We start from the raw sequence: 26,675 nt of genomic DNA on the forward strand, positions 1-26,675 counted from the left end.
GGCCATAGTGAAACCAACGAAATAAATAACATAGGAGAATAAGGACCCGGTCACTCTTGGTCACAGTAAGTGCTTCATGGGTGCTGCGAGCCTTGTTTTTCTTGTCACTCATTTCTGCCTCCTAGATGTCTGCTTTTCTCAGAATGACTACTTGGCACACAGTAGAGATTCAAGGGATGTTCCCTTCCTCTTTTCTTTGCCTTTCTTTTTATTTTATGTATTTATTTTTTATTTATTTGTGTATGTGTGGTATGTGTGTGTGCACACGTGTACACACTTGCATGCTCACAGCAGTGCCCAGATGTTCAAGGAGTCCAGATGAGGGTGCTCAGATCTCTTGGAGCTTGAGCTGCAGGTGGTGGTGAAGTCACTCAGATGTGGGTACTTTTAAGAGCAGGAGTCACTCCTGCTGAGCCACATCTTTGTCTTTCTTTGTCAGTCTGAGATCATCTTACAGTGCTCTATGAAGCAGAACTTTTAGCAGCCTTGAGAAGAGAAAGCAACTCTGGCACCCCAGGGTCAAAGCAAGCAGAGTTCAGGGTCTCTGAGCGCGGCTTCTGCCTGGCTGGGGTCCAGAGGTGGTTCCTTGGAGACACGCAGTGGGATGCAACACCACATGCTTCCAGTCCTATGTCACTCACACGTCCCCATCCCAATCACCTTCTCTCTTCTCAACAGGGCTGTTATGATAAAGAGCTGACTAATGGGCAGGAAGGGGACGTCTTGCCAATGGGCTTGTTTCCATTAGATTACAGTTGTATTTTTAGAGGGCCTGAGAAAATATCTAGGATCTCGCCTTGCAAGATGATTTTGTGTGCTGGGCCTAGGAAGAAATAAATTTTATGGAAAAACAACAAGCAAAAAGCAGGAAAGATCTTCTGGCTGTCCAAGATCTTTTTTTTTTTTTCAGTGTTACCTGCTGCACTGTGTTAGGTTGGAGCTAAATACTTTTATTTTTTCTATCGGAGAAGGCTTCCCAGAACCTCGTCTAAGCAACATCCGTTTCCACAGCATCATGAGTGCTCCTACCACACGGTGTCAACACTGACATCTGCTCTTGTTTTTTTCTGTGAGTATGCATATGAGTGAGGGAGTGTGTGTATGCACACACATACGTGCAGTGTGTGTTCCTGTGGGCGCACATGTGCATGCTTGAGCAGGTGGAGTCTACAGGCCAACTTGGATATCATTCTTCAGGAGGTACCCCTTTTGTTTTTTTAAGATGGGGTCTTTCATTGGCCTGCAGCTCACCAAGTAGCTTCCTTCATTTTTGCCTCTATAGCACTGGGATTAAAAGCTTGCACCACTATGCCCTGCTAAAAGTTTTTATTTATTCTTTGAGAATTTCCTATATGTCTACAACATATTTTGATCATCTTCTCCTTTATTCTGTCCTATATTTTTCAGAATCCCCCTCTAAAACTTCAGAAATGTATGTTTTTTTTTAAATTTAAATATTCACCAAGTCTACTCAGTGTTGTCTGTATGCACATGGATGTAGGGTTCTCTATTGATGAGTGGGTGATGCACTGGCTGATTTTGTGTGGCAACTTGACACAAGCTAGAGTCATCAGAGAAGAAGGAGCCTTAGCTGAGGAAATGCCTCCATGAGATCCAGAGATCCAGATGTAATGGATTTCTCAATCAGTGATCAATGGGGGAGAACTCAGCTTATTTTGAGTGGTGGCTTCCCTGGTTTGGTGGTCCTGGGTTCTATAAGAAAGCAGACTGAGCCAGGCAGTGGTGGTATGCCTGTAATCTCAGCCCTTGTGAGGCAGAGACAGGTGGATCTCTGTGAGTTCAAGGCCAACTTGGTCTACAGAGCAAGTTCCAGGACAAGCTTCAAAGCTACAGAGAAACCCTGTCTTGAAAAATCATTAAAAAAAAAGAAGAAAGAAAACAGACTGAGCAAGTCATGGGAAGCAAGCCAGTAAGAAGCACTCCTCCAAGGCTCTTTTTGAGTTCCTGTCCTAACATTCTTCAGTGATGATCAACAATGTGGAAGTGTAAACCAAATAAACCCTTCCCTTCCCAACTTGATTTTGGGCCAGGGTTTATTGTCACACCAATAGAAACCCTAACTAAGACAGATGATAGTGCTCCGCTTTCTTCTGTGGATTCCAGGGGTTGAACATAGGTCCTCATGCTTGAGTGCCAAGCACTTTAACAGTTGAGCTGTCTTCTCAGTTCTTGGTTTCCTTCAAATTAAATGAACTCCTGAGGGAAAGGGTCAGAACTCCTGACCACTTTCAGAATTCCCCAGTTTTTAAATTTGGGGCTTTCCTTGAGTAGATGTTCAACAATGTTTAATGACTGAGTGGATACAAAAGTGGTTGAATGGATGGATGCAGATGGATACAAACACCCAACCGTTACTTTGTATCAGTAGGTCTGTTGTACCAATGGTTACTTTGTAACAGTGGTTACTTTTACCAGCAGTTCTGTTGTGGCAATGATTACTTTGTATCAGTGTTCTGGTGAATCAACGGTTGCTTTTTATTGGTAGTTACTTTGTATTCATAGTTCTGTTGTATCGATGGTTACTTTGTATCAGTAGTTAGTTACTTTGTATCACTACATCTTACTATCCGCCAGAGTACATGTCCAAGCACCTGTGTCTCAGCACCTATCACCCATAGATTGTCATTTGCTTCTTACCCCATGCTTCATTTGCCCAATGCTATCCCATGCCTCCATATATGTGATTTTTCAAGTCATACAGATCCCCAAATTCCCTCGATGCCAAATTGAGGAAAGACCATTCAAGGAAGTGCATCACGTGAGATTCCCAAGGAGGGACTGACGTTAGGAACAGGTGATAGGAAAGAGCACAGGTGACAGGACATCATCCTAGTCGAATCAGAGAATAATAGTTGCTCATATTTGTAGAGTGGACTGTACTTCCTGCAGCCTAGCGAGTAGATGGTAAGTGGGAACATTTTGGCTGTGTGTTTATATGCACGTCTTTCCCATCAGTCCCCAGGAAAGCCAAAGAAGATAGAAAGAAGATAGGTCCTGCCTGAGCAACAGAGCTAGGTAAATCTGAGGCACACACAGGGAGTCTATTCCTGTCTCTCAGAACCTCTAACCTACCTGCCAGGGAACTCAAACAACCTAATAGCTTCCTTCTCTCACCGTTTCAATTGTTTTCCTTCTTCCTATTCACACTGCGACACCAGTAAGGCACGGGCGGTCCTGTGACTCAGAGCAAGCTGGTGTGTGTGTGTGGGGGGGGAGTGAAAGAGTGGCAACAGGAGCTAGAGACCCCAACATCTAGACACCAGAGCTGCCCGACCAGTTTAGACTTCTCCAGGAGAGGAAAAACAAATCTCTAGTCATGTCAAAGCCACGGGAATCTCTTCTGGTGCTAAGTTAGGCACCCACTGAAAGGAACCAAATTTATATGTATGTAAATGTATATGTACATGTGTAATGCATACCTATAAAATCATTTGCATGCTGTTGGCAAAGTTATTTGCCCCTTCTCCATAAACTCAATTGTGATTTGGTCCTTCCTAACCCATTTGATAGTAAACATAGGTCAATATATATTCATAAGATAGAATAATAGAGAATGTGTAACATCTTTGATGTCTCAAAAATTACTGATGAGGCTGAGACTTAGGCAGGTGGTCATGCTTGCCTATGACACCATTACAGGTCTGTTGACCATAGTCTCGTTAGAGAGAGACTTTGTCAATTTGTCTTTGAGGACTTCTGTATTGAGAAGACGGATGTGGGTATCCAATGACATCTCCTTTTAAATGTCACAACTATGTCCTTATCTCGGAAGCTGAACAGACAATAACCCCAATGCGCTTCACTCCCAGGACATGACTTAACTCTTCCCAGTTGGTCTGGTCTTATGTAATCTCTCCCAAAGCCAGCTAAAGTTTCATCCAGCCAGTTGCCCTGGCAACCCAGCTGTGTCATCTTGAAAGATGTCTCCGGGCACTGGCTTCTGAATCTGCCAGAGACTTGACTCGGGCTGAGTCGCAGAAGCCACAACATATTAACTACAACACGATGTCATCATTGATTGCGCTCCTGGTAGACATGTCACATTGCTTAAAAGAACATGGATAAAAATAAGCCCTGCCCTGACTTTGTGGTGGAATTTACTCAGAAGGCAGGCAAAGCTATTTTGAGAGGCCGTCTATGTCTTTGCCTTTCTTCTACAATACAAATCCTCTTGGTTTTTGCATTTTTTTCCCGGAAAATCTCATTACCAACTCAAATATAAGCAGTCTAATTTTCATCACTCATGCCATTCATACTGAGGGTCTTTAGTCTTACGTTACATCCTTTCATTTCCATCTCGGGAAAATAGTATTTAAGGAAGTGTCTTGATGTGAAATTGTCTACTGTATTCATAAGAAAATTAGCTAGCCCCTTGCCCAAGAGAAAGGGACATTATGTTTTCCTGTCTTTGCAGTCGATTTATTTAAGCATTCTGTATGGAGAGGACTACTCTGAGCCTCTGTAGTTACTGCTCCGAGCCATACACTTTGAGATGTTTTCTTTCCTTTTGTTTAGTCCCTGAATTGAATTCCAGTTAAGTCACAAGCAGTCATTTACTCATTCATCAACTCAGCCTCTCACTAATTAACTTTCTTATCGGACACTAGAGAATCAGAGATGAGTAAGATGTGAGCTCTGCCCTCCTGGGTAATTGGACAGGGAAAGAGCCATGATAGCAAGTGATTCATGCTACAGGAAATGTCTGTCTAGCAGAGCTCTAGTGACAGGTCTAAGCAATTCGAGAATCTTTACATGGAAGAAACAAAGGAAAGGATCAAGTCCTTCTCACTTTCCATCTCTGGCCCCATTCCCTCTCTCCAACCACACTGAACTTCTCTCTCTGAACTTTCGATATTGTCTTCATTCCCATCTACATTTCTTAGGAGGTGTATTCCTTTCCATAGCTCTGGAACAAAGTAGAAGACTGAAAACTCTTCTCATGTGGTCACAGTTATTCTTTGCAGAAGATGGGCAGGGATTTCTAATTCTGTTTAACAAACTGAGAGCCTAGAATCCCAGGAGTCTGGTAGCTCTCTGACTCCATGGCTTGTTAGCAGCAGGCACTTGCCCAGGCACCGGGTCTCCTTGGCTCCCACTCCACTCTCGTGTGCATTTAGTTGGGTGCTTTCTCTTTCAAGGAGTATGAGACCCTGTTAATGTATTTTACTGGGGGAGGAGGGTTGGGCATCCCAGTCAATGTGACGTCGTCCATCAGAGTAGCTCAGAATTTCATCTCTCTCCGGCCACAACTGCAACTACTAAACAGATTCCATGACAACTGAACCAGTGTAGCATCCTGTCTCAGTCCCATCCTGCTTCCACAGGAATAGTAGTAGCTGGACCAGACTAGGTGGGGCACTATGGGAGGCTCCTGTACATGCCTTGGAAGCCAAGAGAGCCTCCCAATATTGGAAAAGGGACAGGTTTCTCACTTGACATGGAAACTTGAGGCTGAATGGGGAGAAAGAGACACACAGTGAGGACAGGGTCTTCTTGTCATCATCTTGCCATGTCCCAGCCACAAGAGAAGGGTATTGGAATTACCAAATATTAGAATGATAGGTGCTTGTAAGATGGACACTGTACTACTCAATTTTGTTGTTGCTATGATAAAACTTCAGAGGAAATGGGTTTAATCTGGACCATAATTTGAGGAGATATTGTTCATAATGGAGCTCAATGGCTGCATGGGGTTAGAAAGTCTAAGACTGGCTCTTGGTGTTTAAACAGGAAACAAAGAGACTAATATGTCTTAAGGACTCCACAGACTCACTAAATAGTGCCACCAGCAGGGACTAAATGTCTGAACACACGAGCCCGTGGGGGTATATTTCACAGTCAGTGCATAACAGACATGAGGAACTCTTGAGAGCTGTGGGATCTGAAGATGGAGGAAGTGAAAGACCTGCCCAAGCATTTCCTGTTCCTCATGGGCAACATCTGGGTTGATACAGACGACCTCTGTCCAGGACTGCTCTCTCTAGAGCACCCTCCATTTAAGCTGTCACTTGGCACAGGGTCAAAGCATCGGTCTGTACCTCAAGCCGAGAGATCCAAGGGCTCACTGATAATGTGTCTAACATCATCTCATCCCTTTGTGGTCCTTAGTAACATAACATCACTTTGTGGCCCTTAGTAACAGGACAGGGAGATGAACCAATGACAGCATTTGTGTTGTTCTTGTCTCTGAAGACATGTCAGACACCACTGATAAGACAGTCCATTGGTCTTTGCTTTCAACCTAAAACACAGTGATCTTTCTTCACTTCGAAGAGAAGATGGTACAGGTTTCATAGAAGAAACACATTTAGCCGTTATGGAAACATCTGTGTTACAATTTTTTTTCTCTTGACTTGAAAATCCATTAATGTCTTTCTACACAAGTCTTTGCAAACTTTCTATGGACTAGAGGCTTAGGACAGGTTCATTCCTTTTAAGCAAGGGGTGCCACAGGGTGGACATTTCCACTGAGAATTGACCTTCAATGACAGATCAGTTATGTGACCCTGATCAGTCGGCAGGAAACTCTAATATGCCCTGGGAAGGAGCCTACCTTTCCATGGTTGGATTCTTACTTTTCTCTGTTCCTCCTGCTCACCATTAGCCCCAAGAAGGGACGTTCTCTGTGTCCTGTTTATATCCTTGCTAATTCTCAGTTGTAGCTCCGACCATCCCATCTCTTCGAGAGCTGTACCAGACTCTTTCTTACCAGTTGACTCTTTCCCTCCTTTGAGCCCCCAAAGCCCTGACTTTCCTACAAATTTATTTAGTTTTTTGTGCCCTTTTGTGATATGGGGAAGGGGGTCCATCATGGCTCTCCAGTGTTGAGTCCAGAAAAACACATACAAGGCACAGACAAGTTCTTGATGAAAACCTTAGGCATGTTTGCTACCAGCCTTTCACTGGAGGGCACAAGAGCTCCTGAGGTTTCCCCCTGTGGCACTAGGAGCTTGGGAAAGAGAAAAAGTAACTTTTTGTGGCTTGTACTGTTTATTTTGTGGTTCTAAAAGAACACCCTGATAGACCACCTCCCTCTTCATGCACGTCCTGGCAAGGGTTGAGTGGCAACCATCTAGTGATTCATCTGGAGGCTATGAGTACAATGTTTAGGATTTAGTGATTTTCTGGGATCAATACCTCTACGATCTGGATCCGCTCATATCTCCCACCGTAACTTTTACCCAAGACCTCCTTGGTTAGCTGACATTTCAGCCAACCATTAAACACCATCTTGTTCTTTCTTTCATTAGCCCCATGTCCTCATGCTTGATAGGGGCTTAATGCTTATGTTCCCAAAGTCTTCTGTTAAAACCCTGAACTTCCTGGTGATGGCAGTAGGTGATTAGGTCACAGGAAAGGCTTTTATGAACAGGATTTGTATTGCTATGCAAAATGCCCTAGAGAGGGGCTGGGGGAGGATTCGGTGGGTCATGTGTCATACAAGTGTTTGAGTTTGGATCTCCAGAACCCACAGGAAGCTACAAGTGGTACCATGTATCTATAATCCTGGTCCCTAATGTGAAATGGGAGATGGATACAGGAAAATCTCCAGAAGTTTGTGGACCCAACTAATCTGGTATATGTAGTGGTTAGCGATAGGAAACCACATCTCAAACATGGTGAACAGCAAGGACCGAGAGGACTGAAGTTGCCCTCTGACCTCCACATATGTGTTGTGGCATGTGTATGCCCCCCCCTCTCTCTCACACACACATATGCACAACACACACACACACACACACACACACACACACACACACACACACACGAGAGTACATTGGTTCCTTCCATTTTGTGGAGAGGAAGCACCATTTCTGAGTCAGAAAATCCCCAGCCTCTCAAATTTCCAGCCTCAAGAACTATGAAAAGTAAACTTTAATTGTTCATAGGCTACCCAGTTAGTGGTGTTCTATCCCTGAGACTAAAATGCTGCCCTTGTGGATTTTGTAGGTTATACCTTCCTGGGAGGGATGAAACAACAAATTCTACTTAGATTTCAAGGTTTAATCAAATTGTTCAAACTCTTTATCTAGAAACTTTATTTTACACTAGACAATTGGTATCGACTTGTGTAAATATATTTTCTATCTCTGTTTTAGCTATTCATGCAGACTTCTGTATTTTTCTCTAGGCTCAGAAGCTTAGAGAATTTGGGATGCTGGACTCGGTGTTTTTCCTGCCCCCTTGTTCTTCAGAAGTTATCAGATTGCTATTGGTGTCACTGGGGATTGTTTTCTGAAGACGAATGACACTTGATGCATCTCTGTGTTACTGACCTCGAGAGGATTTCCCCCTAAGTTAGAGCCAATGAGGTTCTTGGGAAATTTAGGCTTAGTTTTACAACTGACTTCTCCCCTTCTGTCCCCATTGACAATAGGCACGAGTCTGAGTTGTACGCCTCCAGGGCAGGGTTTGAGTCATAGTAACATCAACATGGTCAAAAGATGACTGCTACAAATTCCGCAGTGACTCTCAGAAGAAAAAACAAGAAGAAAGGTCAAAGGTCAAGAACCATTTCAAGTAGAGACAAGGAAGAGAAAAAGAGGAGAGAGAGCATCATCAGTGAGATCAAGGGCTTTCTTCTCTCAGGAGCTCAATGGACAATTCACAAGGGTGGGTACGGGTTCTCGTGTGGGTGAATCCACTGAAGCAAAGACCTGCGGTGTCTCTCGTGCCCGTGGGTACCAACAGCATAACCCAATACCATAACTTCAAAGTGTCAGAAAATCTAGAAAAGCAAAGCTGCTTTGAACTGAGAGATTGATATGTAAGTTTGCATGCTCAAATACAACCCCCTAAGAGAAACAGGCTATTTCTTTTTCTCAGTCTATTTCCAACTAACAATAAGCTGCCCTTGGTCAGTGGACTGCAGGTAACTAAACAGAGGACATCTCTGTCTGGCTGCACACTTTTCCTGTCTGATATGTCCTTTGGTGTATTAACTGGTGTTGTGATCTGCCCCAGATACCCCTGTTCCATTCCACATGTATCTTGCCTCCTATCTGCAAAAAGGAAGGGGTGGACTAGGGGGACTTGCAGGGGCAACTTTAGGCTGAAGACAGAGACGTTGAGGTATTGTGTAAAAGCATTCCTTTCGGATGAGCTGGTGGAAGGCCTATTGATGGCCCTCTAAATACACCAACCTTATCGTGGGAAAGCCAAGTCCCAAGGTGGGAAAGCCATAGAAAGTGATTTCACACCGCAGACACAGGAGAAGGTTATCACTTGGACCTCTCTGGGGGCAAAAGCCATCTCTAACTCAAGCCTCACTGGCAGCTCCTTGCTGTCTGCATTTCACTGTGACCAAATGTGACTGGGACCTCACCCTTTCCTTGTTTCCCCAGACTCTCTCCTTATTGTCGTTTCTTTTGAAAACCCTAGTTCTTGTTTTCCACATTAATTCATGTTGAAGTGCACCTCAGTCCTGTTGGCAAACATTCCGCTTGTAAATGAGTCCCAAGCCTCTCACTGAGACTTCCAGCATCCTCGCCAGCCCAGTTGAGATGACATTACATCTTATGTAACAGCTGTTTCCCTAAGGGACTAAAATGCATCTCTGTAGAGGTCTGCCCAATAATTCTTTAAATGAGTCTTAGTTACCTCCGATTGACAAGCAGAATCTCACTCCTTGAAGATTGTTCATCCCCCTGATTTTCTTTGAGCCTAAAATTCTATTTTCAAAATTGATTTGAAAGATTATGGTTGAGACTGGAAACACGAAAATGTCTATTGGGCAAGCATGAGGATCTGGGTTCGAATCCTCAGCACATACATAAACGCTAGGCAAGGCAGTGTATGTTGGTAACTCCAGTGCCGGCAGGGGTGGAGACAGGGGAACCCCTGGAGCTAACCCCAGTTAGCCTAGCTGAGTGATAAACTCCAGTTTCAGTGAGAAACCCTGCCTCTACAAAATAAGGTGGAGCGTGCCAGAGGAAGACATCTGACATTGACTTTTAGCCTCCACATGTATGTGTTTGTGTGACATGCACACACATACACACACCCACGTGAACACATTCAAACATCACCCATGCACACACACACACACATAGCCCCCATACATGAGACAATAGTCATCTTTTACTTCCTTTAATAAAATGTCTTCTGGAGAAGCAAGGTCTTGATACTTCCCCACTTGTACCAGCTCAGAGCTAGGGCTCAAGGAAACAGCTCAATCTCGGTCTTGGATAAATCTAAGAAAGTTTATTTACTCACACACGTGAACATATACCTGCGCATGCGCACACACACACACACATACACACACACACACACACACACACACACACTGAACAAAATGCTGATTAGAAATCACACACTCTCTCTGTGCGTGTGTGTATGTGTGTGTATGGCGTATGTGTGTGCAGTGTGCAAGGAGACTGGAAGAGGATAATGAATGCATTCTGCTTTATGACTCTCTGTTTTATTCCCCTGAGACAGGGACTCTCATTGACCCGGGAATTAGGCTTGTGGACAACAACCCCTAGGGAGGATTCTTATGTCTTTGCTCCCTCTGTCTCAGTTCTGAGGTGACAAGCACAACATACAATTGTAACTGGCTTTTAAACACAGGGTCCGGAGATTTGAATTGAAGTCTTCAAGCTTTCTCACAAGTGCTCTCTCTTGTTGAGACATGTCCCCAGTCCAGAAACTTCTATTCTTGTTTGTATACCATTGAAGTTAATTTGAAGATCTAGTTTAGAAAAGTTTTTTTTTTCTCTTCTGTCTTAGTGATGGTTATTAGTCAGTAACTAGTGTCAAGGGACCTAGAATGTTCTGTCAGTCAATGGTTAGAAGCATCTTTTGGAGCTCTTGGCATTTCTTAGGGCTACTCAGATTTGCGTAAATCCAATGAACGCTATGCTGAGAGAGACACATACACTGTTCTTTCATGGTAATAGAATCCCCGAAGTCTACTGAAGGATAGCCCTTGTTTAATAGCTATGATATGTTATGTTCAGCTTTCAGGAAGAATGCCTTGCAATTCAAATGGTCGACTTTAAAAACATAAGAGCAAAAATGGAAAGAATTCTGAATATATTAACTAGAATTTGCTATTTTATTAAACATATTTATTACCAAATATCCAGCTACTCTGAATTCAGTAATTTTATTTATTAATCATTTACATATGTGTATGAGCATGTAGTGGGTGGATGGGTGGTGTATGTATATGGGTTGGGTGTGTCTTTTTTTAAGGGATGCCGGGGAAGGTGGTTAGGTGTCCTTCTTTATCAATCTCCACTTTATTCCTTTGAGGCAGGGTCTTTCACTGAATCTGGATCCAGGCTGACATCCAGGAAGCTCTACAACGCTAGGGCCTCTGGCACATGTTCACATGTACCCTGCTTTTAATGTGGTTTTGTGGTTTAAGTATCAGGCCCTCATACTTGTATAACACCTGCTTACACCCACTGAAGCATCTTTCCAGGTCCTGTAATGTTTACTTTTTTTTTCATATATGACAGCGGGTAATTCTGCCAATAGATTTTTCAGGAGAAAACTCATTTTCCAACACTTTTAGCCCAGAGGGTTGTCCAAACTTTTGACACTGGAATTTGACGTCATCATCTGCAAACAGAAGCAATGAGCCGAATTCCTACACAGCTATCTCAGGATGCATATAGCCCATGGGCTATAGGTTGGATATGCCTGGCCTAGTTAAGTTTTGCTGAACACCACTGGTATATTTTGCTACAAATTAAGATGGTTTTGCCAAATAAACAAAGTTGTGAAAATAAGCCAACTTTCCAGCTCTTCCAAGCTTGCGGCTTCCTGTAGACAATGTATACCTACACGGTATTTACAACACAGAAAATGCAGAGGAAACAGTCTGTGAATGAGTGAGTGAGCCAGGCAGCAAAACTTCTCATAGATGGAGGCGCCAGCAGGATATTTTCTAACACCGGATTACAGAAGCTTTCAGGAAATGACCACTTGAGGGGGGACAGAATGTTTTGGCAGGAACTCCTCTGTTATTTGTGAATAATTTTTAAAATTCAAACTGTAGAATCAGTGATGGTCAGATTGGACTCCAGGCACTGCTATCCTTTGCCTCAGCAACATCTAACACTCTCTTGAGATGAAAACTTGGTCCAGTGGGCTAAGCTGGGGCTCAGGATACTTGGGCTGGAGCCCAGCCAAATGACACCTAGCTCTTCAGTTGTCTCTGGGACATGACAAGCCATAGGAAATGAGCAGGCGAGTCTCCTTTCTTAGGGGAGCGGATATAAAAATCAGAATACTGAGTGGTTAGTGGGTGACAGGTTTAAAAAATGTCCCGTGGCCTCTGAGAAGACTTAGTGAGTGAAGGTGTTTGCCATGGAAACCCAAGGCTTGAATTTGATCCCCTGGATCCACATAAAAGTATGAAGAAATGACTCCATACATGAACATCACACACACACACACACACACACACACACACACACACACACACACACAATGCCTTAAAGGCCAATTCCCCATTCCCTTCAGCATCTGGCATCTGGGAAAGGTTTCGTTCTTGAGAGGATACAGAACTCAGTGCATGAGAATCCGTGATAGAAGTGGAGAGGGCACAGTCTTAGGCTGTGTCTTGAGAGCCGGCTACCCAGTTCTGGAATGCATGGTGGAGATCGTTGACTAAAGCTTGGTTTTCTGTAGAGCCTTCATAGACCCCCGGGTCCACCTCTGGATATCTTCCTATATTGCCATCAAACTTGGCACATGAAATAAAACCCACTTCAGGCTTGGTTCTCTTAGAATAAAGGAGGGGATAATTCATGATACAAACATAGCTTATGATGGGCTGTGAATCAATTTCATTTCCTTTCTCTTTGGGACTCCACCAAGTGAGGTGACGAGATAAGACTTATTATTTTCACCTACAAATAAGGAAACAGATCCGGAGAGGCAGAGGATTGGCAAATGTAGCTTAACTAAGATTGAGCTGCACATCTGTTAGTCTCTAAATGCCAAGAATATTTTAGCTAACCCTGTGACAACTTGTGTAACTCACCTCGAGACAACCAAAACAACTCCTGAGGATCATAATCTTGAAAGTCAATTTCAAATGTGTATTAACGTTTATTTAGGGCTCTTTGCAAGACTCGGCTGCTATGGCCTTCATGGCTTTGACCTGGTTAGGGAGATGGGCAATTGAAGAAATGACACATGCATATATCAGAAAGCTGGGGTCACATAGGCCATGTGCTCTGATGGACATGCAACAGCAGCGGCGTGGACACTTGGAACATTTACTTATTATATACAGCTGAAGGAGGAGGCTGGTTGGATAATCTTAGTAGTGGGTCTCTGCAGGGGAGCACTCTCAGGCTACAATTGTCCAGGAAGGGAGCACTCTCAGGCTACAATCATCCAGGATGGGGAGCACTCTCAGGCTACAATCATCCAGGATGGGGAGCACTCTCAGGCTACAATCATCCAGGATGGGGAGCACTCTCAGGCTACAATCATCCAGGATGGGGAGCACTCTCAGGCTACAATCACCAGGATGGGGAGCACTCTCAGGCTACAACCATCCAGGATGGGGAGCACTCTCAGGCTACAACCATTCAGGAAGGGAGTACTCTCAGGCTACAATCATCCAGGAAGGAGAAGCTGTCATCGATACTCTCGGTGTACACTGTTGATATCTACATTCAGACCAGTGTAAGGCCTTGCCATTCCCATAGCTGAGTCAGTAGGGTCCTTGCCATGGTTGCTGATACCAACAACACACACTCAAGACTTTATCTGCTGCCCATACGCAGCTAGGTTTGTCCTTGGTTTTGATATCACAGTGGCAAAGCAAGCTGGGAATAAGAAATAGCCTTAATCCATCCAGGAAGAAGACTCCTGGAGAGGGCTCTTCTTCCCTTAGAGGTAGGGCTGCTTGTTCATCTCCAGAGTTTGCTTATTTCTGAAAATGGCAGTGGCTTCTCTGAATATGGATTAAAATGGCAAGCCATCTTAATTTTGTGATCTTGGCTTGGCAATCCAAATGATTGCTGGAAAGTGGAAGTTCTATGGGCAGAAAATCAGGTGCTTGGTTCTTGTTGACAAAATACAGTTCCTGTCAGCCTAGCTGCTGCAGTGCTGGGGCCGGGAGGGGAACACAGCATCTGCCACAACGTCTGTGACCAGAGACTGGCAGGGAGCCAGGCGTTCCTGACAGGGTGTCCATCAGCCAGGGAAGGCTTAGGGTTTACGTGTGTCGATGGCAAAGGAGCCTGGACTCTATAGATTTTATAGGGCCACCAACATGAAGCACCAGATACTGGATGGATTAAGTTCAAGAGATGTGCTACGGTATAGGATTCTGGAGGCTGCAAGTCTGATAGAAGGCTTTGACAAGGTTGCTTCCTTCTGAGGTCTCTCTGACTTCTAGATGCTCTTCCCCTGGTCTTCTCTTCATATGTCCTGTGTTCAGACATTTCTTATTTCTATAAGGATACAGTTCACAGTGGGTGTGGGGTCCACTCTATTTACTTGGCTTTAAGGTAATCAGCTCTTTAAGGACCCTACATTTGGACACAGCCACATTCATATACACTAGGGGATAAGGTGACAAGCACAAGTTTATAGGAGATACAGAGTAGCATAGAAGAGGTCCTGAGTTTGTAAAACAAAACAAGACAAAATAATAACCTATTACCCTAGTAATATTTTGTCTTCTAAGGTTAAGAGCAAAGGATTCCACCTGGACTGTATTAGTTACCTTCTTGCATTAATCTTCTACTTTGAAATTAGTTTCTCTGCTGCCCACTCTTGTCCCACCACCCCACATGAATGCCAATCTCTCTGTGACTGTGGTTGTTTGTGCCTTGTGTCTTAGCTTGGGAGATCCTGCTGGGCAGAAAGGACCGTTTTGAAGTTGTTCAGGGATATTGTCACCGCAAGGCTTCCCATGAAGGAGCTGTGTAGCCAGCAGCCAATTCTTCCTGAAGCGTCTCTGTGGCAGGCTCCCTGCTCTCCACTAGGTTTATGAGAATTGAAATGTCGTGATCACGGTCTACCTTTCTAAAGACTGAGTGTAGCGCTTGTAGGTGCCATATCTAGAGCGGGGCCACAATCTCACAAAGCTCACTCCAGCAGAGGAAAGGGGTGGGTGGCTTGGGAAAGACGGTCGCTGCAGGGCACACCAACACATACGCACATGCAAAAATGTAAATTACTACATCAAGATAGTGAGGCTCCCTCATGCGCTGCTCTGTTCATTTGTGTATATACGTGTATAGTGTGTATGGCATGTATGTGTCCATGCATATGTACATACATATGAGTGTGTGCGTGTGTGTCGGCCAGCAGTCCAGATCAGGTGTCTTCTTCAGTCTCAATTGCTCTTCTCCTTATTCTCTGAGGCACTGTTTCTCACTGAGCCTGAAGCTGGCAGGTTTGGCTATGCTGGCGGCCAATGAGCTCCAGGGAGTCAGTCGCCTCTGTCTGCTTTCCACAGCATGGAGCATCCCCAATCTTTAACATCTATGCAGCCTTTGCCTTTTGTGATGCTGTGAAGTTTGATTTATTCTTCTAAACCTCTGCTCTCACACTGTTAAGGGTCCACTTCATTACGAAGTTCCTTTGCGGTTGGAACGCGAAGGCGTCTGCTGTGAGGGAGAGGACTAGGGTTGCGGCACCTGGCTTGGCAGGTGAGTGTTCCCCGTTATTTCGTTCCTATCTCGGTCTTCACTGTAGTTGGTTCTAGAGCAACCAAGAGGATGTCTGAAACAGCAAATGGCCAAGGCAGCAATAGAGGCTGCACAGAGACAAGAGGCTGCAGTGAGCTTTGTCCCATCAGTGACTGAAGTCCCTGCCAGAGCTCTCGTCACTTGATCTTGGATCAGTGGGCTCCAGGGGTCTCTCCTCCTACCACAGAGAAGAACTGCTGGAGAGACCATTCCCTAGGATGCTGAGCCCCGACTTCCTGAACATGGGCACTCTTTAAAGTACTTAAAGGGAATTATTTCTCATCAAATGGCTCCTGGGCCTCCCCCATAGCCCTCAGCTTTCCCCTTCTTACCCATCAGAGCTGCTTCCCTTTTTTTCCCATGGGCGAGGCATATGCCTTCTGTAATTCTCCCTTGATCTTGGTCTGTCCTTGGATGACGCGGAGAGGACTTTGTTTTCTGCCTATCTGACGCAGCCTTGTTCAAGTCTCACCATTAAGGGACTGAAATCAAAGACTGCCTAAAATACCCACCAAGCTCAGAAAGTCTTGAAACATTTTCTTGGAGCAAAACCACTGGGATATGATTTGGGGCGAGGATGGTAGGAGGTGGCAGGCGATCCGGGTCCACAGGCGTCTGTGTGTCATAATAACACACAGGTATGGGCAACGTTTGCACACTGAGCTTGAGACAGTGTACGAATGACAAAGCTCATTTCCTACTCCTTCAAAGAGAAAAACCCCTTGATTTTAGAACGCAGCACCCCGAGTTCTCTTAATCATGACCTTCAGTGACATGAAGGTGACTTTGACATGGCTCATTTGTCTCTGCTTTCCTTGATCAGAAGAATGGAAAACTTCCAAGCACAGGCTAACTCTAGAGGAGGAAATGGTGGGATATGAGACCAAGTGTGGAGGGGAGTCCCTGGTGATCTAGAAAGCACATCTCTTCTACTCTGCTCAGAATTAATTTATAGCAAACAAATAATAGGTGCGTCTCTCAGAATTCCTACACAAAATGCTAATGATTAGTTACTTAGATTTTTTAACAAGTGCCATATAAATCTTAAATTTGTATGTATATATACATAAAATGTATGCATTTTATATAAAATGCATGCACTCATATACACACACACTCATATATACACAGACATATACATATGCATGTGTGTTTATGTCCTGGTTTTTATTTTCAACTTGACAGATTGGCCTGTGGTACTATCTATGGTGACCTGTCTTGATTGTTGATTGGTGTAGGAGAGCCCGTCTCACTGTGGGTGGTCCCACTCCTGACCAGTATAGTTCTAGGTTCTATAAGAAAGTGGGATGACCATGAGCCAGAAGGAACAAGCCTGGAGCAGTGTTCATCCATGGCTTCTGCTTCAGTTCCTGCCCTGGCTTCCTTCAATGATACACAGTGACTTGTGGGTGCAAGCTAAATAAACCCTTTAGTCAGAGTGTATATCATCAAAATGGAAAGAGTAACCATGACTCTGTGCGCACGTGTGTGTGTGTGTGTGTGTGTTGTAGGCCACAGTACATGTGTAGAGGTAAGAGGCTAGCTTATGGGACTAACTTCTCTTTCCAGCATTCTGCCATGTGGTGTCTGGGGATCAAACTCGGGTAGCTGAGCTTGGTGGCAAGCGCCTTCACTAGCTGAGCCACCTCATAGACCTCCCATTGCGATCTTATAGCATGTACATTACATAACGTATATTTCCTTCTACATACACTTGAGGATATATTTGAAATATCCTTGGGGCTTTTACATGATCAGAACTGACCAGCCATCAATTGGGGTGCTCGTCAATCATCTGATTATTAGTTTAGCTGGCTAGCTAGTCAGCTTTTAATTCAATACGCAACCACAACCCACCATCCTGAAACACAGCTGAGATTTTAACACAATCTGGACCCCGCCACACAGTCATCTCCCCACCTCTTCCCTTGCTTCTTCCTCTCTTCATTCCTTTCCTTTCCTTTTCCCCACCACCTCACGTCACTTTACCTGTAGCCTTACAAAGCTCATTTTAATTTTATTCCTGTCTAATTTAGAATCTCCCTTCTGTACTTGTGTTTTAGCATTGCTGGAGTTCAACCATCTCAATGGTAAGTGTGTCCCAGATCGTTTTCCATGTTCCCAAGGAAGGGCATTTGGGGGTGCTTCCTAGTCTCATCACTGTGCACAGAGCAGCTATGAGCACGTCCCTTCTTCTGCGTGCCCCTTCTTGAACGCATGGAAGAGTGGAAACGCTGGGTCAGAGGCTACGGGGAATGTTCAGCCCCAGAGATAAAGGCGCTCCCTCGAAGCTCTGCACAAACCTCCCACACATGGCTAAGCACCTGGATAGTTCACGTAGCTCACACTGACATTTGTTATAATAAAATAATAAAAAGCAGCATTTTCTACTTGGTATTTCAGGCAGAAAAGGTTAAAGCAAAAAAAATGCATCTCTTCCGCCAGTGTAACATTATGTAAGTGTCTGCCCACAAGATGGAACGCCCTAGATTATGCCAGAACCACTGTAATTCACAAACTCAGGCAAACCCAAACAGAAATTGTACTTTGAAGATCGCCAATATCCATGCAAAGATTAGCTTCAGTATAAAGTATTGAGGCCATGGGGTAGACAGTGATGATGATTCAATCTATGGAACACCTTCTTCTAAATGAGCTGTGTTACTTTGAATCCTTACCTGCAGATAGGAGAAGCTTTTTTTGGTGAAAAGTTGCTCACAGGTACTTTCTCTTTTACTGAGGAAAAAAATATGTGCACATCTATATATCTGTCTATACATGTATGACCACCAGCAGACACCACCTTGAAGCTTTTTATGGCTCTTTTAGCAGGTGCTATCACCATGTAAAACCACATGCAATATTTTAACAAGTAATTTTTTCTTGTTCAGAAATTGCTTAACTTATCTGTAGAAACACACACACGCACACGCACACACACCCCTCTGCGTCCAAACGGTGTTTTAAAGGTTAGAATGGAAAAAGCCGCCGAGTCGAAGCTAGCCGGCTGGATCTCATTTGGCATGAGAAGCCGCGGAAATCGCGTACCTTCACGTACAGCTGCTGGAACTCCTCGAGATTCAGCCTCCCGCTCGGACAGTCCTTGAGGAACCCCTTGTACCACTGCTTCAGCTCATGCTCGTTGAACTCGGTGCTCTTCACCAGGTCCTCCATGACTTCGGGGGCCAGTTTGCTGTTCTGTTTCCCCATTGTGCCTGCAGAAAACCACAAACCACATTAATACAGTCAGCACGGCGGCCAGAACTCAACGCCTGCCTGTCTCACCACAGACTCCGTGAGTCTGCATCCTTCCACTTCGTATTGGAGAACAGAGGGGAACAGGAAAACCCCTTTGGATGAGCCTGAGGTCTGTGCAGCTCATCCTCCCTGTCATCATGTCACCCGTCACAAGGAAACCAGACAGCCATTGTATTTGATGTTCAAGTCATGCATGTGGAAACTTGGTGTCTACTCCTGTGAGCTACAGTTCACGAGCACTCGGTACCCAGGCAACTAGTTTTACATGTAGCTTGCAGGGGTATTGGGAGAGATAGGGACAAAAACCATGGGAAAACGTTATAACCAAAAGTTTAGAAATCGATTGGGAAAACCCGATCATCTATCATGACGTCACGGTTGGTCTTGTCCCCAAATCCCAGGCTTCTTTTTCTTTTTTAATTGAATAAAAACAGCCCGTTTTGATTAGCCACAATAATTCTCACTCTTTTCATTTCTAGACATTCTCTACAAAACTACCTTCCATGTTGACTTTTTCTAAAGATTGGTGAGTGAATTTTTATCAACTAAATTTCATCCTGTCAGTTTTAATTATTCGAGGTTAAAACGCCAGTGCATGAAGTCATGTCTCCTATGTGAACTGTAAGCTTGCATGGTCGAGGGCAGAACATGAAGCAGGAGGGCAGGTCACGTTCAGAATCTCCAGATTGTCACCTTGATCTGTAATTAACTATGTGTGTTAGACACAAAAACATTAATTATCGTCCTTTTTCAATTTCTTCATACAATAAATTGGCAGATGTCACAAAATCCAGCTTTAGTGTGCTGTCCAACTAAGAAATAAATAGGCAAAGATGAAAAAGAATAACTTGAAATTAAAATATTTGTATTTTTGCTAGATAATTAATATTCAAAAATCCTTTTAATGCTGTTTTGTTATAATAAAGTAATAACTGTGCCCAATAAGCCTCAGAGTGACTGAAAAAAAATTCATGTTCATCTGAGGATACATCGGAGAGAAGAGTCTCAGAAGATCTTTAAGGTCCAGCTAGCAGGGTGAGCTAGGTTTTAAAGAACGTACTCAGATGAACCAGTTATTCCATGCGCTTTAAGCAAGTATATACTTGCAACAACCTTGAGGGGAAACTGTGAGCTCATACTTTGCTGTTGTAATTATTTAAATCTTTTCCTAAAGCAGATCCTGCACCCTTCATCAGTAACCTGCCCCGACATTGAACGGGTGTCTTTCACTGTGATGAAATCAAGCCACGCTCCCTACTTCCAGGAAAGCTTCTACCTTGGCATCATCCCAGCGGCATGGAGTTGTTCTGAGGGTACTTAAGGATGGCCCCATTATGTTCCAAACTCCTCTGTTTGACAAAGGGGGCTTCAGGACCAGCACCTCTGCCCCTTCTCAAGGAGCCTGTCTACTTACTTTTGCTGTGATTTTCACTTCAAAGTCTTTTACTAGCAACAGTCTCTTAATTATAAGTTACTGTGGCACTCCACAGCTGGATGGAACTCAAGTGGGTACTCAGGTGTGAGATTTAATTAATCTGGGCAAGAAAACTGTAATTTATTGTTAGCCTCAGAATCAAAAGATGGGGCCACCAAAACTTCCAGGCTGTCACTTTGTTCTTTTGGGAGAGAGGTATCAACCTTCGTTATTGGTTAGAATCTCACCTGAATGAATATATAATGATGGTTTGGAGAAGGCCCTAGATCAGTGGCTCTCAACTTGTGGGCCACGATACACTTGGGGGGGTGTCAAACTACTCTTTCACAGGGGTCACCTAAGACCATCAGAAAACACGAATATTTACATTATGATTCATAACAGTAGAAAAATACAGTTATGAAGTAGCAACAAAAATAATTTTATGGTTGGGGGTCACTACAACATGAGGAACTGTATTAAAAATCCACAGCATTTGGGAGGTTGAGAACCACTGCCCAGGATGGAGCCCTTCACATACTTCAACAGGGACCAGGACATCTCCTTGACACTCAGAAGGATGTGGTAACTCCTACAAGACCACTCAACCAAAAAATGCAGAGATGGGGTTTGAAATGGGGTTTACAAGACCAGGCAGCCTTAGCAGAGATGCGCAAGGGGATGGAAGTGTCTCTGAATGGAAGAGGCTGAGCCAAAGTAGGAGGCTCGAGAAACCAGAATCACTTTGAAGAAGGGAAAAAAGAGAGATGGATCATGTGCTGGATTGACTGACTTGTTAAAGATTTAACCCAAATCACACTTGGTAGAGATGTCTGAATTAATCAGGAGAAATAGTTAAAAGTTACGAGAAAGCACACCCCAAATACCTGTAGAAATTCAGCTGCATTATCAGTTTAAGATGAAGTGGCTTCTCCGTGGATCATTTGCAACGCCTTAAGCTGTTCTCACTGGCTGGGAGAAGATGAATGTCTCCCTTCCATACAAGGGGCATTGTCAGGGCTGTGAGTCATAATTCTGGAGAACCAAGTGCATAACTTCATGCTTTTTGGTTACAGTCACAGTCTATGCCATTGCTCAGGTGTGCCCAGAGTAGGCAGAGAATGCTTAACATCCTGTTATGGCCTGCTCCAGGGATTGTGCCACCGTTTCCTGCCCCAGCAGCCCAGGCCTCACCAGGCTTTCCACCTTCATCACTCCCCAGGTTCTATCCTAACCTCCCACAGGACATAGCTGCATAAGTTAAGTTTTGAGCCACCAACCTTACCACTGGATCTGCCCCTTCAAACATCAACACTGCCCCCTTGTTCCCAGGACACAGCCCCATCTCCTGAACATGGCCCACGCTTGGCTGCTTACAAAGTAGCCTCACTGTCTTCCGGTCTGTGGTTTCCCTCCATATGGTAACAATGAGTTGTTACAGGTTTCAGACTGTGCATGTTGTATAGACTTTCAAGTTCCCTAGAACGATGTCCCCCTTTGTTGTCTCAGACAATTCCTTCCTTTTCCTTTAAGTAACCTCAGCTCACACCCACCTCTTCTCTGAGACTTTCATGGTGGAGTGATCCTCCATTCTAAGACTCTCCCTTCTCTTGGTAAAACTTCCATGATTATTATTTTGTTACAGGATTTCCTTCCTTCCTTCCTTCCTTCCTTCCTTCCTTCCTTCCTTCCTTCCTTCCTGCCTGCCTGCCTGCCTGCCTTCCTTCCTTCCTTCCTTCCTTCCTTCCTTCCTTCCTTTCTTTCTTTCTTTCCTTTTTTGAGAGTGATGGATGGAGAAGGACACACACACACACACAGAGAGAGAGACAGAGAGACAGAAAGATACAGGGATGAGGAATGGCTGTCTTTGCATCGTTGGCAATTCCTATTAGGTGTTCTACAAACACATTTGGAGGGAATGAGCAGGAAGGCAGACTCACATATTTGATACACATTTTTCCCAGAGAAATCAGTCTCATTATCTCGATATGAATAGAGTTGATGGACGCATAAGTCTGAGATACAAGCCCACAAGTGGCAGAAATGTTTTGCTTAACTATGCGGAAAACAGCCTGCCCTGCTAAAGATGGGTCTCCTGTCTGTTCTCTTCCATTGCTTCTGAATACCTTAATGGCAGAGTTTACGCCTTTTACCTCCGTATACGTAGAGGCTGATAGAAAGATGGTATGTGGCGGGGGGTTTTAAATGAATGGGTATGCATGGCTAGATGCTTCCAGCTCCCAGACCTTTCATTCTGGGCTACAGTGGTATGAGCCAAGTAGTCTTTCTTATTTCGGAGTGAGAATGGCAGAAAGGAAAAAAATGACGAGATTTATAGTATTCTCCAGCAGAGTTCCCATGACGTTCAGTGAGGGGAGGAATGTTCCCTCTGTCTCCAACTCGGTTTCTCCACTTCAAAAGAGAACAAGTTGGGTCAAGTGATCTCTGAGGCTCGGCTAAGCTCCACCATCGTCTGATTGGCTGCACACGGTTTTCGAACTATGGAAGCATGAGTCACAGACTTCAGGCCGGCTTGTGTCAGCACACGTCTGCTCTGTATTTTTACCTGAGAATCTGTCAGCACTTGAGCATTTTTGTTACCCAAGAAGGGAGGGAGACAGAAACTGTGCTTTATTTTTAAGCTGGTGTTCTGGGCAAGAAGGGAAAAGCCAGCCCCCACCCACGACCGAATGAACTCCTTGATGCCCGAGATGCCGAAGAGAAGTTCAGGACCAAGTGAAAAAGGATCAGGTTGAGGTCCTCTGCAGGCACAAGATCTCAGAGAGGATGGTGCCCTGGAACAGATAGCTCAGATCCCTTAATTGCAAAGAATACTCCGACAGATGGGGAACTTGTGTAGTGTCTTAGTGTACAAAAGGCTTTTGTGTAACAGCCTTCACCCCTGTAACAACGCTGTCAGAAGGCAATCATTGTAACTCCCTTTTTATTGCTAGTGCTTTGCAAGGCAGAGAGAGTAAGCTATTCGCCCTAGCCCCATTAGCAAGGAAAGGTTTGGTAAGGCCTGACCATAGACCTCTCATACCCCTTTGCTTATTGATACAGGCCACCATCTTCTCCTGCCTGGAGGCTGCAACTATCATTGGTGGTCCTGACATAAGGTTTGTTTACTTCCTATCCACATCCTGCCTTGTCCAGAATAGAATGAACAGAATAGGTCATTGGGGACAACTGGGGACAGCCAGGACACTCTTGTAGGAAAGAAAGTCTTTTCCCACACCTGTGAGCACCTATGTACACCTTTTCTCAATAGCCCCTGTAGGGCAATTGTGTGTGTGTTTTATGCAGCGTCCCTGTGCATCTCAGTCCCCCCCCCCCCAGTTCTAATAGGCAGTCAGCCCCTCCCAGGTAATCTGGCAATTGGCCTGCTTGAATCTTAATAAGTTTCATCTGTAGCCCGGGTGGCTGAGATGGAACAGTCAAGTCACATGTGCAGACACACGGCGGCACAAGTACAATGGGAAACAGGCTTGGACACCAGCCCAGCCCAGCAGAAGAAAGGACTTTGGGGCACAGGTTTCAAACCTCTGGAATGCACACAACACTCACTAGGGTGGAAGATGGCTTGGCCGGGAGCCAGACTGATTCTAGTGTTGAATTACCAGGTCAGTCTCTGACAAATTAGCTCTTAGCTCCAGCTCTTGGCTTCTTGTCTGTACACAGAGATAACTGGAAGGAGCTGGTCTTGTTCATGCATCAGTTGCTGGCTGGCATTGCCTTTTGTTCTTGCCACCTGCTTAAACCTTGCTGATCCTGCAAGGTTCTGTTCGTTCCTGTCTTCATCTGCGTGTGGTTTTCAGCCCTCCCACTATTGTATTTAATACCCGTTTCCTGCCTATGATGTTGAGAGGCATTATAAACAGGGACAGACGGAGATCCCAGAGCAACTCAGTGTGACAGGAATTGCTAAGCAAATTCTGGGGGAAAGGGTCTGCCTTGGGTATGGTGGATGTAAATGGAAAGCAGTTCCGGCCTTGAAGGGCTCACAAGACATTCATTCGTCTTAAATACAAAGAACAATGAAATGATGTTCAGAGAAGAAAACTAGTGCCGGGAGACAGACAAAGAGATAAAATCCCATAAGTCTGTCAACTTTATCTGTGACTAATTCCCAGGTAGAAACTCCTCTAAACCTGCTGGAACACGTGAATCACCCCGGCTACCTTGGTGGGACCCTTTCTCTTTAGAGGGAAGGCTGCAACTTGCAAGCGTGATGGGAACAATGGTTAGTGAACTGTGGGGTACCAACGCATGCCATGAAAAGGTGAGAGTGCCCAGGGCAGCATACAGGTGACCCAAGTTTCCTCTGAACCTCCACTCTCCCTCCTGGTATCTCTGATATAGGTTCTTGATTCTTGTACTGGGGACTAGCGCGAAGAATTCAGAAACCATATAGTTCAGAAAGCCCAGAGCCTGGGAGAGCGGCTTCCAGGCACTTGTAGTCCAAGCCTTCTGGGTTTAGGGCTAAAGGATTTGCCACTCAGGAAAGTGACAGATTCTCTTAGATCACAGAGGCTGCTGCTGACTGAACTGTGGTGAGAAGCCTGGGATACTGAGTCAGCTGGTGTCCCACCCCTGACCCTTGCAGTATCTTGTCCCTAAGCCAACGGCTCAAAGGCTATAATAGCCAAGCATGTTTATCTCTGTATAACATACAAAGAGGTTCAAATGTGCTCCCTACCCGCATCGCCATTCCCCCAGAGTCCTGTACACAAATGCTTCTGGGTTGCTAGTATCTAGAACCTGTTAACCTTGAAAACTCAGAATTATAGCTGCCCAGAACACTGAATAGTGGTTTCCTTTTGAATATAGACAATTACTTGAGATCTAGAGAATTTCTACTCCATTTTTTTCTTCCTCCAAGAGCCAAGTACTCACAAGGCCCCAGCAGTATGTCTCAGGGGACAGCCAGGGTGCTGATGGCAGGCTGGCATTTCAGCGCTGTCTTCGGGGGGAGAGAAGTCCTTTCTCCTAGTATTCTCTGATGCCATCGCTGCCTCCAACCTGAACCTCGTGGGATTGCAGCTGAGGTTCTGGACCACGAGCTTGAAATAGGCAGTGGGGCTCAGGCTCCATCCTCAGGGATTCAAGATAAAAAGCAAAAGTACATGATTTGATCTATAATAAATGAGGAAAACATCCTTTGATGGCAGTGGCAGCGGCACTGTTAGGGCAAGGGACAAGAGAATCTGTTCAGGAAAGCATAATGAACACAAGAAGGTGAAAGCCTTAGGGATCAATCATCGAACTGCTTTGTTTTCTAGCTGGAGACCTGGGGAGGTCAGGGCACTTATGCCGGAGAACACAGGGAGCTAGTCACAGAGCCCAGCGGTGCCCTCAGCAAGGGGCTTGTTTGTACACTGCTGCTGTGGCCATGCCTATGATCCTGGGGCCTTGAGGTGGACTGCAGGCCCCTACAGACCTGGAAAGAGTCTGTGTGAGAGCTCAGGGCATGAAGAGAAGCCCTCCGGACTAGGACTGCCTCACCCACTCTTTACCAGCTTCCTGTCTGAGCTGTCCCCGTATAGGATACAGGCTGAGAACCTGCAGGGGCTCTGGAACTTTGGAAGGATGTCCTACCCCTGACTTTAGGTTGAAAGCTACCAGTAGGCTTCCTGGATTTCCCAAGAGTACTCATGAGGTCTCTGCAAAGGACCCTGATTACAGATCAGCCACTACCGTGTCATCTTCCAGTGTTCTTAAGACATAATTAAGACATTTCTTAATGATGTGAAGTGTAACTCTGACCAAAACCATACTTGGTACTTCAGCGTTTGTCCATAACCTTGGAAATGTTTCCTCTCCATTTTTGCCCCCTATTTTGTTGGTTTCTCTTCCTTTCTACCTGGACTCAACATCTCCCTCACCGTCAGTTGGATTGAGCAGCAGCGGGGCAGTAGAAATGTGCTATATTCAGGTGTGGGCTAGAATCAAACTTCTGATAAAAATAAATAGGTATATTTTGAAGACCTACTTCAGTCAGTGGGGCCTGGGAACCCTTTTATCTCAGAGGGGAATGATGGTACTACCTCATGGGGCTGTTACAGGGTAAATGAGACAGCATGTTCAGTTTTTCCAATAGCGCCTTCCAAGAAGCAGGAATTCAGCCATAATACCTATTATCAATCCCAGCACAGGCCCAGCACTTAGGCTTGTCTAGAATATGGAGACTTGGATGCTTTGAGGAAGAGAAGAGATATCCAGGAATCACCTAGACGGACTCCCCTGGTTCACATTGCAAAGAAGTACTCAAATCTCGGGGCAAGGGAATTCCAAGGTGCTCTGTTGACTCC

At 44.8% G+C, this 26,675-nt stretch overlaps 1 protein-coding gene across 1 annotated transcript in view; it reads right to left on the bottom strand.

The window, feature by feature from the left end:
* Vsnl1 (visinin like 1) overlaps positions 1 to 26,675 on the bottom strand; it is a 109,834-nt gene that overhangs the window by 43,273 nt on the left and 39,886 nt on the right. Inside the window, exon 2 of the mRNA XM_075984023.1 lies at positions 18,741 to 18,907. Within this exon, the coding sequence (XP_075840138.1) occupies positions 18,741 to 18,902 (162 nt within the window). The 5' untranslated portion in view covers positions 18,903 to 18,907. The remainder of the gene's footprint in view (positions 1 to 18,740; positions 18,908 to 26,675) is intronic.

The sequence above is a fragment of the Microtus pennsylvanicus genome, chromosome 8, assembly GCF_037038515.1.
Source record: "Microtus pennsylvanicus isolate mMicPen1 chromosome 8, mMicPen1.hap1, whole genome shotgun sequence".
NCBI classification, from domain to species: Eukaryota; Metazoa; Chordata; class Mammalia; order Rodentia; family Cricetidae; genus Microtus; species Microtus pennsylvanicus.